The 13,469-nt window shown below is 43.4% G+C and overlaps 1 protein-coding gene across 1 annotated transcript in view; it reads left to right on the top strand.

Annotated features, from left to right (window-relative positions):
• The window catches only part of INPP5B (inositol polyphosphate-5-phosphatase B), a 72,002-nt gene that overhangs the window by 55,633 nt on the left and 2,900 nt on the right, over positions 1-13,469 (top strand). Inside the window, 8 exon segments of the mRNA XM_064372159.1 lie at positions 290-425; positions 2,640-2,750; positions 4,267-4,429; positions 5,306-5,541; positions 8,390-8,503; positions 10,474-10,558; positions 11,203-11,330; positions 12,690-12,801. Of these exon segments, the coding sequence (XP_064228229.1) occupies positions 290-425; positions 2,640-2,750; positions 4,267-4,429; positions 5,306-5,541; positions 8,390-8,503; positions 10,474-10,558; positions 11,203-11,330; positions 12,690-12,801 (1,085 nt within the window).

Raw genomic sequence — 13,469 nt, 5'->3', positions numbered from 1 at the left:
CTTACCATTAGATTGGTTTTTTAATTCTCTCCTAATTCTCATAGGAGGTTAAAGAGCAGAGAATCAGTCTGAACTCTGTTTTGACTTTGAGCTTTCATAGTTGTTTTGGATGATACCCACAGGATGTATGTTATCCCTTGGTGGGCCCAAATTGCTCTTGCTTCCTCAGATGACTTAGCCATGTGGACATGAAGGCCCTGATTCATCACTCTGCCTGAGCCAGGGCACTTGCCAGGCAGTGGGCACTGCTGTTTCTGTGAATACTTCCAGGGTGGACTTTGCATTTCAGTGAGAAGTGCCGTGCTCCTGCCTGGTGTGACCGGATCCTCTGGAAAGGGAAGAATATCACTCAGCTGAGTTACCAGAGCCACATGGCCCTGAAGACCAGTGACCACAAGCCTGTCCACTCACTGTTTGACATTGGGGTAGGTGGGCAGCTGGTGCCCGTTGTAATCATTCTGGAGGGAATTGGCTTTCACAACTAAGACCATTTCTTGTCTTTCTGGTTTCTTCCTCTCCTTCTGAGTGGGAGGAAGGCCCTTTTAGAACAATTTAAAACAATTATTAATAACTTGGTTAAAAATTGTTTTAGTATGCCTCTGTATTTTTCCTCATACATGGAAGTTCCTTTTTCTATTTTTGAACTGTCTTTTTGCAGACCTTTCTCTATGCGTTTATAAATGGGTGTGTCAGTATTCTGTATACAACGTTGAGGATATTTTTCCTTTTTTGTAAAAGAGATCATATTATACATATTGCTCTGAGGACATCTTTTTTTCCTTAACTGAATATGTCTTAGGAAATCATTCTGTGACAGTGAAGGTAGAGCTTCCTTCTCATTGTTTGTAAAGGTTCCAAAGTATTCCATGGTGTGGATGCGCCATAACGTCTGTGCTGATAAAGTTATTTCCAAAGTTTTGCTATTACACACAGTGCTGTTGTGACCACCCTTCATATGTATCTTTGTGTATCAGTATATTTCTATAGAATGAAATTATTAGAGATGAAATTAGTGGTTCAAAGAAAAAATGTATTTTAAATTTATTAGATCTTGCTAAATTTTCCTCACAACAGTTTTACCACTTTACACTTCTACCAACCATATATGAGTTTATTTTCCCATACCCTTGCCGATATTGGGTTTTATCAGTCTTTTACATTTTTGTCAACCCAATAAGTAAAGGAAAAAAAAAAGATACTTTATTTTTTTTTCTTTTAAGTCAAAGGATTTTGTACAAGTTCAAAAAGATACTTTATTATGTTAGATTACATTTCCCTGATTACCTATGAGTCAGCATCTTTTTCTTCCTTTCCCTTTCCTTTTTTATTTTTTATTTTTATTTTAAGACAGGGTCTTGTTCTGTCACCCAGGCTGGAGTGCAGTGGTGCTGTGGCACAGTCACAAAGCACTGCAGCCTCGATCTGCTGGGCTTAAGCAGTCCTCCCACATCAGCCTCCTGAGTAGCTAGGACTACAGGCATGTATCACCTTACCTGTCTTTTTTCTTCTTTAGAGACAGTATCTTGCTATCTTGCCCAGACTGGTCTCAGGCGACTCCTGGGCTCAGGTAATCCTTCTGCCTTGGCCACCCCAAGTGCTGGGATTACAGGATGAGCCATCACACCTGGCCTTTTCATTTCTTTTTTATCTATTTACAGTGGCTCTTTATTATCTTTTTTTTTTTTTGAGACAGAGTCTCACTCTGTCACCCAGGCTGGAGTACAGTGGCGCGATCTCGGCTCACTGCAATCTCTGCCTCCCAGGTTCAAGCAGTTCTTCTGCCTTAGCCTCCTGAGTAGCTAGCATTACGGGCTCATGCCACCATGCCTGGCTAATTTTTGTATTTTTAGTAGAGACGGGGTTTCACCATGTTGGTCAGGCTGGTCTGGAACTCCTGATCTCATGATCCGCCCACCTCAGCCTCCCAAAGTGCTGGGATTACAGGCATGAGCCACCACACCCTGCCCAGCTCTTTATTATATATTACAGTGACTTACACCTGTAATCTCAGCACTTTGGGAGGCTGAGGTGGTTGGATTGCTTGAGCTCAGGAGTTCAAGACCAGCCTGGGCAACATGGCAAAATGTCTTATTGCTACAAAATAATTAAAAACTTAGCTGGGTGTGGTGGCTTGTGTCTGTGGTCCGAGCTACTTCGGGAGCTGAAGTAGAAGAATCACTTGAACTCAGGAGGTGGAGATTGCAGTGAGCCGAGATCACTTCACTGCACTCCAGCTTGGGTGACAGCAAGACCTTGTCTCAAAAGAAAAAAAAAAAAAGCTTGAGAAACACTGCTTTAAATCAAAGCCCTAGAAAAGGTTCTCACTGCTGGTCTGTTGGTGGCAGCAAGCAATTTTCTGCCCTGGGCCCAAGACCTGACAGAACTAACTGCCAACCATGCTTTCACTTCCCTGTCCTTTTTTCTGCTAATCAGGAAGCAGATGCCTGTACCACAAGCTTTGCCTCTGGGAGATACTTCTAAGTCAATTGTTAATGGAGTTAATTAATTAATTAAATCTATTTAGATTGTTTTCTGTTTGCTGTCAACTGTTATTTCCCAATGCTGTGAATGCTTTCTATACTGAGAAAGAGGAAATGGTCAGAAGCCAGGGCACTCAGTCTCTGATGTTTCCCTTCCAGGTGAGGGTCATAAATGATGAGCTTTACCGGAAGACTCTGGAGAAAATTGTTCGCTCCCTGGATAAGATGGAAAATGCCAACATTCCTTCTGTGTCCCTGTCCAAGCGAGAGGTAGGAAGGACATGTTAAGAATATTAGTATTCTAGAGAGACAGAACTAAAAAAAAAAAAAAAAGAAAAAAAAGAATATTAGCATTGAGGCCAGGCACGGTGCCTCACACCTGTAATCCCAGCACTTTGGGAGGCCTAGGCAGGTGGATCACCTGAGGTCAGGAGTTTGAGACCAGCCTGACCAACATGGAGAAACCCCATCTCTACTAAAAATACAAAATTAGCTGGGGGGGGGGTGGTGCATGCCTGTAATCCTAGCTACTTGAGAGGCAGGAGAATCACGTGAACCTGGGAGGTGGAGGTTGCAGTAAGCCAAGATTGTGCCATTGCACTCCAGCTTGGGCAAGAAGAGTGGAACTCTGTCTCAAAAAAAAAAAAAAAAAAAGAATATTAGCATCAGACATCAGACTCTTCTATTCCTAGAAATTAAATCTCCCTCATCTATTGGAGCTCAGAGTTCCAGGAGGCACCTATACCACTATTGGACTGTAGTCTTTCTTGATAGACTGCTTCTAGATAAAGTGAGGCTGATGGTGTTAGCTGAGAAGAGAGAGGTTATTGGCTTAGGTCATCATGTCCCGCTCTTCTGAACCAGAAGATGATTCAAAATGTGTTTTTATTTTAGAATAACTGTTGTGTATTCTTGCAATAGATTTTTCTTCTTACTGATGCTTTGCTTTGGGATTAAATTGAGTTTGGATACCCATGAGCTGATGGGAGGGAAGACAGTATAGAAAAGGAATAGGTAATATATGAAGTTGAATAAGGTTTGAAGGTTTTTCATGGAAGAGCCAAATGGAAGATCATTCAAACTTGACAGTTATGCAGAGTCAAATGGGAGTTTAAGGTGAAGGCATTTTTTGTTTGTTTGTTTTAGATAGAGTCTCACTCTGTCACTCAGGCTGGAATGCAATGGCGCGATCTCAGCTCATTGCAACCTCTTCCTCCTAGGTTCAAGCAATTCTCATGCTTTCACCTCCCAGTAGCTGGGATTACAGGCATGTGCCACCATGCCTGGCTAATTTTTGTATTTTTAGTAGAGATGGGGTTTCGCCATATTGGCCAGGCTGGTCTCAAACTCCTGAGCTCAAGTGATCTGCCCAGTTTGGCCTCCCAAAGTGCTAGGATTATAGGCCTGAGCCACTGCACCAGCTGCTGATGGCATTTTTAATGCCCTAGGTGTCCAGCTACTTGGAAGGATGGGCTTAATCATTGTGTTTAGTAGTGGAATTTGTGAAGGGTATTTTGTAAATGGTTTTTGGGTATAGATGATATAAACTTTCATTTCTTCAGGAAATATAATACAAAAACAAATAGAATTTTTGGATTTGGGGTTAAACACAGATAACTAGTCTTTAGTGGGAACTGTGGCCTCCCAGGTAAATACGTAAAGCAGAAACATTTAAAAGAGATGGTCCTTCATTTTCTTTCCATGGTAAGGATTGCCCAGTTGGGGTGGCTAGGCATGTTGCCAAGGAAAGGGCACTGGTTTTCACTGGCCCCGGACTTCTTCCCAGTTCTGTTTTCAGAATGTCAAGTACATGCAATTGCAAGTAGAATCCTTTACAATTCATAATGGACAAGTACCCTGTCATTTTGAATTCATCAACAAGCCTGATGAAGAGTCTTATTGTAAGCAGTGGCTAAATGCCAACCCCAGCAGAGGCTTCCTCCTGCCAGGTAAGGCCTCAGTCCCAGCTTCCTGGTATCTGGTTTGGGGAATGCCTTACTCTATATTTGCTCATTTTCCTAAAATAAGCTTTTTGCTTGAGTGTTTTATTCTCTGCTTGAGGCTTTTTAAAAAGCCCTATAGAGGAACCCATTCATAAATAAAATGTAAAATAGGAGCATGAGTTCAGTTTCAAAAGCATTCTGTCATTTATATGTTCCATAATTTCACAGAAAGAGAAAACCTAAGATTGCTGTAGAGCAGGTGCTGCTGTTACTTTTGTCCTCAATAAAATTTCTCAAGTAAAAAAAAAAAAAGCAGGTGTTGCTGTTAAAGGAACCATTTTATGATCTCGCTATAATCAACTCCCAATTATCTGCTCTTGATAATGGGGAAGTAATCCAGAAATTATATCTGGCCCTGGAATGTACCATTCAGATTTTTCCCAACTTTTCCTTTGCACTCTGCATGATACTGTGTGACAGAACAATGAAGGGTGTTCTGTGGACAATTCGCAGGTTGATAATTGTGTTACATTTTTTCTGAATCAGGTCTCTTCATCTTACCTGGCTCAGGGAAGGCCCTTTGATCCATGCCTTCTTATTCTCTTAGTATTTCTAGCTTGAGCTGTGCTCCTTAGTACTTCAATTTTATAGCATTTGTCTATTCACGTTTTTGTCTGTTGTTTTCATATTCCCGGTTGGACTATAAACTCTTCGTTCTTGTTTCTCCTGCATGCCAAGCACATTTAGATGCTTGTGGGTTGGCTGATACCTTTTCTTTCCTTTTCCTAACCCTTTATGCCTTACCCCCTTCCCTCCTATCTTCTTTTCCCCTTTCCTCTTAGCCTCCCCCTAGCCAACATTATTTTTAAAATTTCTCTGCAGATTCTCACATTGAAATTGAATTGGAGCTCTTTGTAAATAAGTCCACAGCTACAAAGCTCAACTCTGGTGAAGACAAAATTGAGGACATTCTGGTTTTGCACTTGGACAGGGGAAAGGATTACTTTTTGCCTGTGTCTGGGAACTACCTGCCCAGCTGTTTCGGGTCTCCCATTCATACACTGTGTTACATGAGAGAGCCAATCTTAGACCTGCCACTTGAAACTATTAGTAAGCTGGTGAGTAATATGCCGCAAGGAAATACCTAGAACTTTGTAGCAGCCAAGCCAGTCAAACAGGATATTCCTATGCCTACCTTCCTAGGGACTTAGAAATTCTTCAGCCTTCTAGAGCTTACTTAGTGGTATCAGCTATATAAAGCTGTGCTACAAACTATCTGAAATTTTAGTAGTTTTTAACACCAAGTTATTGCTTCTCATGATTCTGTGAATTTCCAGTGTGGGTCTTCTGCTGGTCTCACCTACCCCATTTGTGTGGTTATAATCAGATGGCAGCTGTGATGGCCAGAGGGCTCCAGATGGCCTCTCTCACATATCTTGGTGTTGGCTTTTCTCTGGATTTCACTCACCACATGGACTCATCATTCAGAAGGCTAGCTCAGGCTTCTGTAGCTAGTGGCAAGAACAGATAACTGTAAGGCCTTTTGTAGCATAGGCTCCAAAATGCACACAAGGCCACTTCTGCCATGTTTTATTGGTAGAGCAAGTTGTGAAGCCAGACTAGATAAAGCCAGACTATGAGTGGAGCAATAAAGACTCTACTTCTTTTTCTTTTTTTTTTTTTTTTTTTTGTGAGACGGAGTTTTTCTCTGTTGTACAGGCTGGAGTCCAGTGGCTCGATCTCGCTCACTGCAACCTCCACCTCCTCCTGGGTTCAAGTGATTCTCCTGCCTCTGCCTCCCCAGTAGCTGGGACTACAGGCATGCACACCACCATGCCTGGCTAATTTTTGTATTTTTCATAGAGATGGAGTTTCACCATGTTGTCTAGGCTAGTCTGAAACTCCTGACCTCAAGTGATTTGCCCGCCTCTGCCTCCCACAGTGCTGGGATTTTTTTTTTTTTTTTTTTTTGGGTCAGAGTCTCACTCTGTTACCCAGGCTGGAGTGCAGTGGTGTGATCTTGGCTTACTGCAACCTCTGTCTCCCAGGTTCAAGCGATTCTTCTGCCTCAGCCTCCTGAGTAGGTGGGATTACAGGTGCCCTCCACCATACCTAGCTAATTTTTGTATTTTCTGTAGAGAAGGGGTTTTGCAGTGTTGGCCAGGCTGGCCTGGAACTCCTGACCTCAGGTGAGCCCTTCACCCTGGCCTCCCCAAGTGTTGGGATTATAGCCGTGAGCCACTGCGCCTGGCCTAACTCCACTTCTTGATAGGAAAGAAAAGCTGCAAAATGCTGTGGCCATGTTTTTTGTATTTCACTTATAGTATGTTTCTTTGTCTGGGCTCTTATGACAGAATCCCATAGACTGGGTGATTTATCAAGAACAGAAATTTATTTCTCACAGTTCTGAGGACTGGGAAGTCCACGATCAAGGCACAGCCAGATTTGCTGTCTGGTGAAGGCTTACTTCCTGGTTCATAGAGGGCCATCTTCTCACTGTGTTCTTACATGGCAGAAGAGATGAGGGAGGTCTCTGAGGTATCTTGTTTAGGAGCACTAATCCCATTCATGAGGGCAGAGCCCTTATCACCTAACCATCTCCCAAAGGCCCCACCTCCTAGTACCATCACACTAGGGATTAGGTTTCAATGTATGTATTTGAAGGGGACATAAACATTCAGTCTGTAGCAGTACATTAGAGAAACTCAGCCATGGGTTGGACACAGTGACTCACAGCTGTAATTCCAGCACTTTGGGAGGCCAAGGCAAGAGAATTGTTTTAGGCCAGAACTTTGAGACCAGCCTGCGCAACATAGTGAGGCTCCATCTCTACACAAAATTAAGAAATCAGCTGGGTATGGGGTTGTGCACTTGTAGTCCTAGCTACTTGGGAGGCAGAGGTGGGAGGGAGCTGGGGAATTCAAGACTGCAGTACCAGGCTGGGCATGGTGGCTCACACCTGTAATCCAAGCACTTTGGAGGCCAAGGTGAATGGATTACCTGAGGTTGAGAGTTCAAGACCAGCTTGACCAACATGGTGAAACCCCATCTTAAATGAAAAAAAAAGAAAAAAAGAAAAGACTGCAGTACCTGAGCAATAGTGTAAGACCCTGTTTCTAAAAAAAAGAGAAACTCAGCCATGGATTCTAAAATAATGAAAGTTCCATAGTCAGTGATATTATTCTTTTATTTTTATTTTTTTTTAAATCATCATTGGTAGGTTATCATCCTAAACTAAATTTGGTGTGATCTAAAAGCTTCCTATGAAGACAATTCTAATGCAAGGGAACTAATTTGGAGCAGATCTATGGTAATATGCATGCTTTTTTTTTTTCAATGCATTTTTAAATGTAGGGAGTCTTGAACTCCCTCTTCTTCATCATGTAGATGAAAACAGGGGCCCAATCAAGGAGAGTGATTTGTCACAGGTCATATGGTGAGTTAACAGTAGACCTGGAGGCTGGGTGCAGTGGCTCCCATCTGTAATCCCAGCACTTTGGGAGTCTGAGGTGAGTATGTCACTTGAGTCCAGGAGTTCAAGACCAGCCTGGGCAACAGAGTGAGACCCCATCTCAAAATTAAAAAAAAAATTAAAAAGAAAATCAAAACAATGGACCTGGGCCTTGAACTCAGATTTTTGGATTCCCAGGTCTGTTCTGTTTCCTCACCAGATGACACCTTCTCTCTAGTTCTAATAGTGAAATGCTATAGGAATGATTTTTTTTCTAAAAATATGGTGCGTATTTCACCTGATTCATTGAAACTGCTTGTCATAACCCTCTCCTGATTCTCAAAAATTACCTTTTGTTCCTTGATTGTACCACCTGATTTCATTTCTGTCTGAGGACTGTGTGGTTAGGGGCATTGAAATATTTTCCTTCTTCGATGGGTTTGCCGTCCCCATGTCATGCATTTTCCTGGAGCCAGCCTGGCAGAAGTTCTGTCATGATCTTGATTGCTTTCCAGACTCTGATGCCAATACAGACTGAAGGTAATAGGAGCCAGTTGGAGAGACCCTTGGAAATCCCCAAAGAGCTCTGGATAATGGTTGATTACCTGTACCGAAATGCTGTCCAGCAGGTAGGTTGTGTTTAGGCATTCAGACCTGATTGAGGCCAGGCTGCCTTGAGAAAGACCGTCAGCCCCAAGAACTTTTTGCATAAGAAACCTGTGGAGAACTCTTCTTCCCCCACGAAGGGGAAGGAGGATAGGGAGTATGCCATGTTTCACAATGCTGGGAGACTGCTTTTTTTTTTTCTTTGAGACAGAGTCATGTTCTGTCGCTCAGGCTAGAGTGCAATGGCGTGATCTCAGCTCACTGCAACCTCCACCTCCTGGGTTCAAGTGGTTCTCCCACCTCAGTCTCCTGAGTAGCTGGGATTACAGGCACCCACCATCATGCCCGGCTAATTTTTGTATTTTTGTAGAGAAGGAGTTTCACCATGTTGGCCAGGCTGGTCCTGAACTCCTGACCTCAGATGATCCATCTGCCTCGGCCTCCCAAAGTGCTGGGATGACAGGTGTGAGCCATGGTCCCCAGCCAGAGACCCTGCTATTACATGTAGTACATGATCACCCCCAAGGGAAGCAGTGTTGCATAGGAAGGCCATCCCAGCACTGCACAGCATGTTCCTTCCCATGGCCTCTGGGGTCCCTCAGCCAGAAAACTGCCTGGAGGCCTCTCAGAATGTTATCGCTCACCTTCAGGAACTCTCACCAGCTTCTGGGAATGAGTGGGGCTCACTTGTTGATAAACCAAGGAGAAGCAGGGGACCAGATGCAACCCCTGGGCCTCGAATTTGGAGGCCTGATTTTTCTAGAGTGACTAGGGCAGGCTTCACTAGTCAGATTCGTCAGTTTCACTGATCTGTTTATATAGGTTTCAGGGAGACCTATACAAACTATAAGATCACTTTACCACTTCAGAGCAACATACTTTTTTTTTTTAGTATACATTCTTTTTTTTTTTTTTGAGACAGGGTCTCACTCTGTTGCCCAGGCTGGAGTGCAGTGGCGCGATCTCGGCTCACTGCAACCTCTGCCTCTCGGGTTCAAGCAATTATCTTGCCTCAGCCTCCCAAGTAGCTGGGATTACAGGCACTCACCACCATGCCTGGCTAATTTTGCATTTTGAGACAAGGTTTTACCATGCTGATCAGGCTGGTCTCGAACTCCTGTGACCTCAAGTGATCTACCTGCCTCAGACTCCCAAAGCGCTGGGATTACACGCGTGAGCCACCACGCCTGGCCTTAATATACATTCTTATGATATTCCATTTTCACTTTTTTTTCCCCTCACATTTATTGAGAATTGCAGTATACCAAGCACTATTCTAAGTGTTTTACAGCATTGCCTCTAGTTCTCACAGTAGTTCTCAGATGAGGAAAAACAGATGCCTGGAAAGGTGAATAACTTGGTTAAGGTCCCAAAGCTGATAAATGGGCAGAGGTGGGATTTGAATACAGTGAATCTGAGTAGATAAGTCATATTCTTCAGTGCTGTACTATTCTACCTTCTCTGCAGAGCTCCTTTCAAATGTAATTTTTGAGCAATATATATAACAGTGTTACTATTAATACAGTTATATGGTGTTAAGTCATTTTATAAAACAAATGAACATAAAGTGTCCTGAGACTAATGGAAATAGCTTTGCTGCCATAAACTTATTTGCTCAAAGCATTGAAGTACCTTGTTAGCTTTCTCTTATGCTCTTATGCATGTTATATTTTCTTCATTTTTTTCCCTCCAGGTAATCCCTCTATACCACTGCAGGAAACATAGCTGCTTTTATGTTTTCTCCAGTGTTGGATCTTCTTATGTGTGGTATGCCCTACCCATAGTTCTAGAGTGGATGCCTGAAGACCTACTGTAGAAACATGCCTGGGAAGGCCCGGAAGATGAATTAGCCACATCAGCTTAAATCAGATAATCTGCCAGGGCCTTACCACACTGCTCCTTTTTGCCTTCTGCTAGTGATATTACTAGGTCAGGAAATCATTGGTGATTTTCTGAGGAAACAATTGTTTTGTGACTGTCTTCCCTTTTGCAGGAAGATCTGTTTCAGCAACCAGGCCTGAGGTCAGAATTTGAACATATCAGGGACTACTTGGATACTGGAATGACTGATAACCTCTGTATCCTTCAGACATTCAGCTCTGTGTGTGTGTGTGTGTGTGTGTGTGTGTGTGTGTGTGTGTGTGTGAGAGAGAGAGAGACAGAGAGAGAGAGAGAGAGACAGAGACAGAGAGAATATGAATGAGGGGGTGAGAAAAAGGAAAGTATTTTCAGGCTCAGAATCTGATATTGTATCCTCAGTTACCATGTTTTATTTAAAGTTTACATAGAGAAGACTTTACAACCTTTTTTTTCTTTTGAGACAGGGTCCATCTCTGTCACCCAGGCTGGAGTGCAGTAGTGTGATCTCAGATCACTGCAGCCTTTACCTTCTGGGCTCAAACGATCCTCCCACCTCAGCCTCCTGAGTAGCTGGGACCACAGGTGCATATCACCATACCTGTCTAATTTTTGAACTTTTCCTAGAGACAGGGTTTTGCCATGTTGCCCAGGCTAAGAATTTACAACTTTAAGTAACCAATATAGCAGGAACTCAGGAGGCCTGGCTCACCTGACAGTGTGGCCCCTTCGAGAAGTTAGGCTGGCATTCTAGCTCTGAGCAGAGCCTGACTGGGCAGGCAGCACTTCTGGCATGTACTTGCTCCTGGGCCTTTTCCTAACCATGGGCAGCAGCACCATCGATTCCTTAACGATAGGTCAAAAGCTGCCAGCAATCATTCTGTAGCTGAAGCTCTGCTGCTTTTCCTGGAGAGCCTTCCAGAGCCTGTCATCTGTTACAGCGCCTACCATAACTGCTTGGAGTGTTCTGGCAACTACACAGCAAGCAAGCAGGTGAGGGGAAGCACTGAGCATACACATGTGGTTAGCCCCAGACCCCATGGGGCCTGAGGGAACAGAGTGGACGCAGTCCCTCAAGTGCAGTGTCTCAGAAACTGAACACCTTATCTTTCCTTCTCAAATTCAAACCTGTTCTTTCTCTCATGTCTTTGTTTCTTTTAATGGCATCACCCTTAATTCCAGTGAGTCAACCCGAGACCTGAGTCATTTCTGACTCCACCCTCTCCGTGCCTCCCACGGGCCCAGTCTCGTTGATCTATGACCTGTCTTCTCTCTTATATTCTCATTGTACTTAGCTTGTGTCAGTGCGCTGCATTCACGATCTCCTTCTGCTGATTTGTTTTGCACACTGCCATCAGATTGTGTATTCTAAATTAGGCTATTGTCATGTGACTGTTGGTCAAAAAACCATCCTTGGCTCTCCATTGCCAATTACTAATTTTCTTAAATATTGAAGACTTTCTATGATCTAGCTTGGTGGTTCACACATACAACAGGCCTTGGCAGAATCTAGAAAACTTGCCAATAATACAGATTCTAAAGCCTCACCCTAAATCCACTGAATCATAATCACTTTTGTTTTTTGTTTGTTTGTTTGAGATGGAATCTCACTGTCACCCAGGCTGGAGTGCATTGGCGGGATCTCAGCTCACTGCAACCTCTGCCTCCCGGATTCAAGTGATTCTCCTGTCTCAGCCTCCTGAGTAGCAGGGATTAAGGTGTGCGCCACCATGCCTGGCTATTTTTTGTATTTTTAGTAGAGATGGGGTTTCACCACGTTGGCCAAGCTGGTCTCAAACTCCTGACCTCAGGTGATCTACCCGCGTTGGCCTCCCAAAGTGCTGGGATTGCAGGCTTGAACCACTGAGCCCAGCCTATAATCACTTTTGGAATCTATTTTGTTCAAACTGATTCTGATATGCAGATAGCTGGAGTACTCATTGATCAGGGCCTGATAACCCTTCTAGTTATGCTCCTGCCAAAATTGACTTCTCATAAAGTGTTCTCTCTACTTACCTATTTTCTCCTCTTGCCCTTTTTTACACTTTCTTTGCTCTAAATAACCCGTTCTTACCTCTGTAAATCCAGTTTTGTCTTATATTCAAGACCCAACTAAAATGTCTTATTTCCTTAAGTCTTATAAGAACATGCAGTTAAAAGGTTGACTTCTAAATTCATGTCACATTTGACCTGTACCTCTCTTTTGGTACTTATGCCAAGTGGTAAGCAACCAGTTTTCTATGCACAGTCTTACTCATGCACTTGGATGGTGTATTCAGTTCTTGGACTGTAGTAGGCACTTGACAAATGATTCAGTGAACAAAAGACAAATTCCAATTCTCCCTCTTTCAGGTCATTTCTACTCTCCCCACATTCCACAACAATGTCTTCAAATACTTGATGGCGTTTTTGCAAGAACTACTGAAAAATTCAGCAAAAAATCATTTGGATGAGAATATTCTAGGTAAGCAGCCAAAAGTCTATGGAAAGCATTTCTGCAAACTGAGAGACTTGTAATGAGAAATGTGGTTGAGGAGGGTCCTAAGTCCCTTGTAGTAGAACTAAAATATTCAGCTCTAGGCCAAGATTTTTTTTTTTTTTGAGATGGAGTTTTGCTCTGGTTGCCCAGGCTAGAGTGCAATGGTGTGATACTGGCTCACCACAACCTCCACCACCTGGGTTCAAGCAATTCTTCTGCCTCAGCCTTTCAAGTAACTGGGATAACAGGCATGTGCCACCATACCCAGCTAATTTTGTATTCTTTAGTAGAGACAGAGTTTCTCCATGTTGGTCAGGCTGGTCTCGAATTCCCAACCTCAGGTGATCCACCCGCCTTGGCCTCCCAGAGTGCTGGGATTATAGGTGTGAGCCATCGCACTCAGCCTGGGCAGATTTTTTTAAAGCAGAAAGTATTGCATTTGGACATTCCTTCCCACTCCTAACAACGTAAGAATAAGTATAGTCATGGACCGGGCATGATGGCTCACATCTGTAATCATAGCACTTTGGGAGGCCGAGGTGGGCAGGTCACCTGAGGTCAGGAGTTTGAGACCAACCCAGCTAACATGGTGAAAAATACAAAAATGAGCTGGGTGTGGTGATGGGCGCCTGTAATCCCAGCTACTAGGGAGG

The sequence above is a fragment of the Aotus nancymaae genome, unplaced genomic scaffold, assembly GCF_030222135.1.
Source record: "Aotus nancymaae isolate 86718 unplaced genomic scaffold, 86718_ANA_hifiasm-v0.15.2.pri h1tg000007l, whole genome shotgun sequence".
In the NCBI taxonomy this organism is placed as follows: domain Eukaryota; kingdom Metazoa; phylum Chordata; class Mammalia; order Primates; family Aotidae; genus Aotus; species Aotus nancymaae.
The sequence above is the reverse complement of the archived record's forward strand: the minus strand, read 5'-3'. Positions and strand labels throughout refer to the sequence as shown.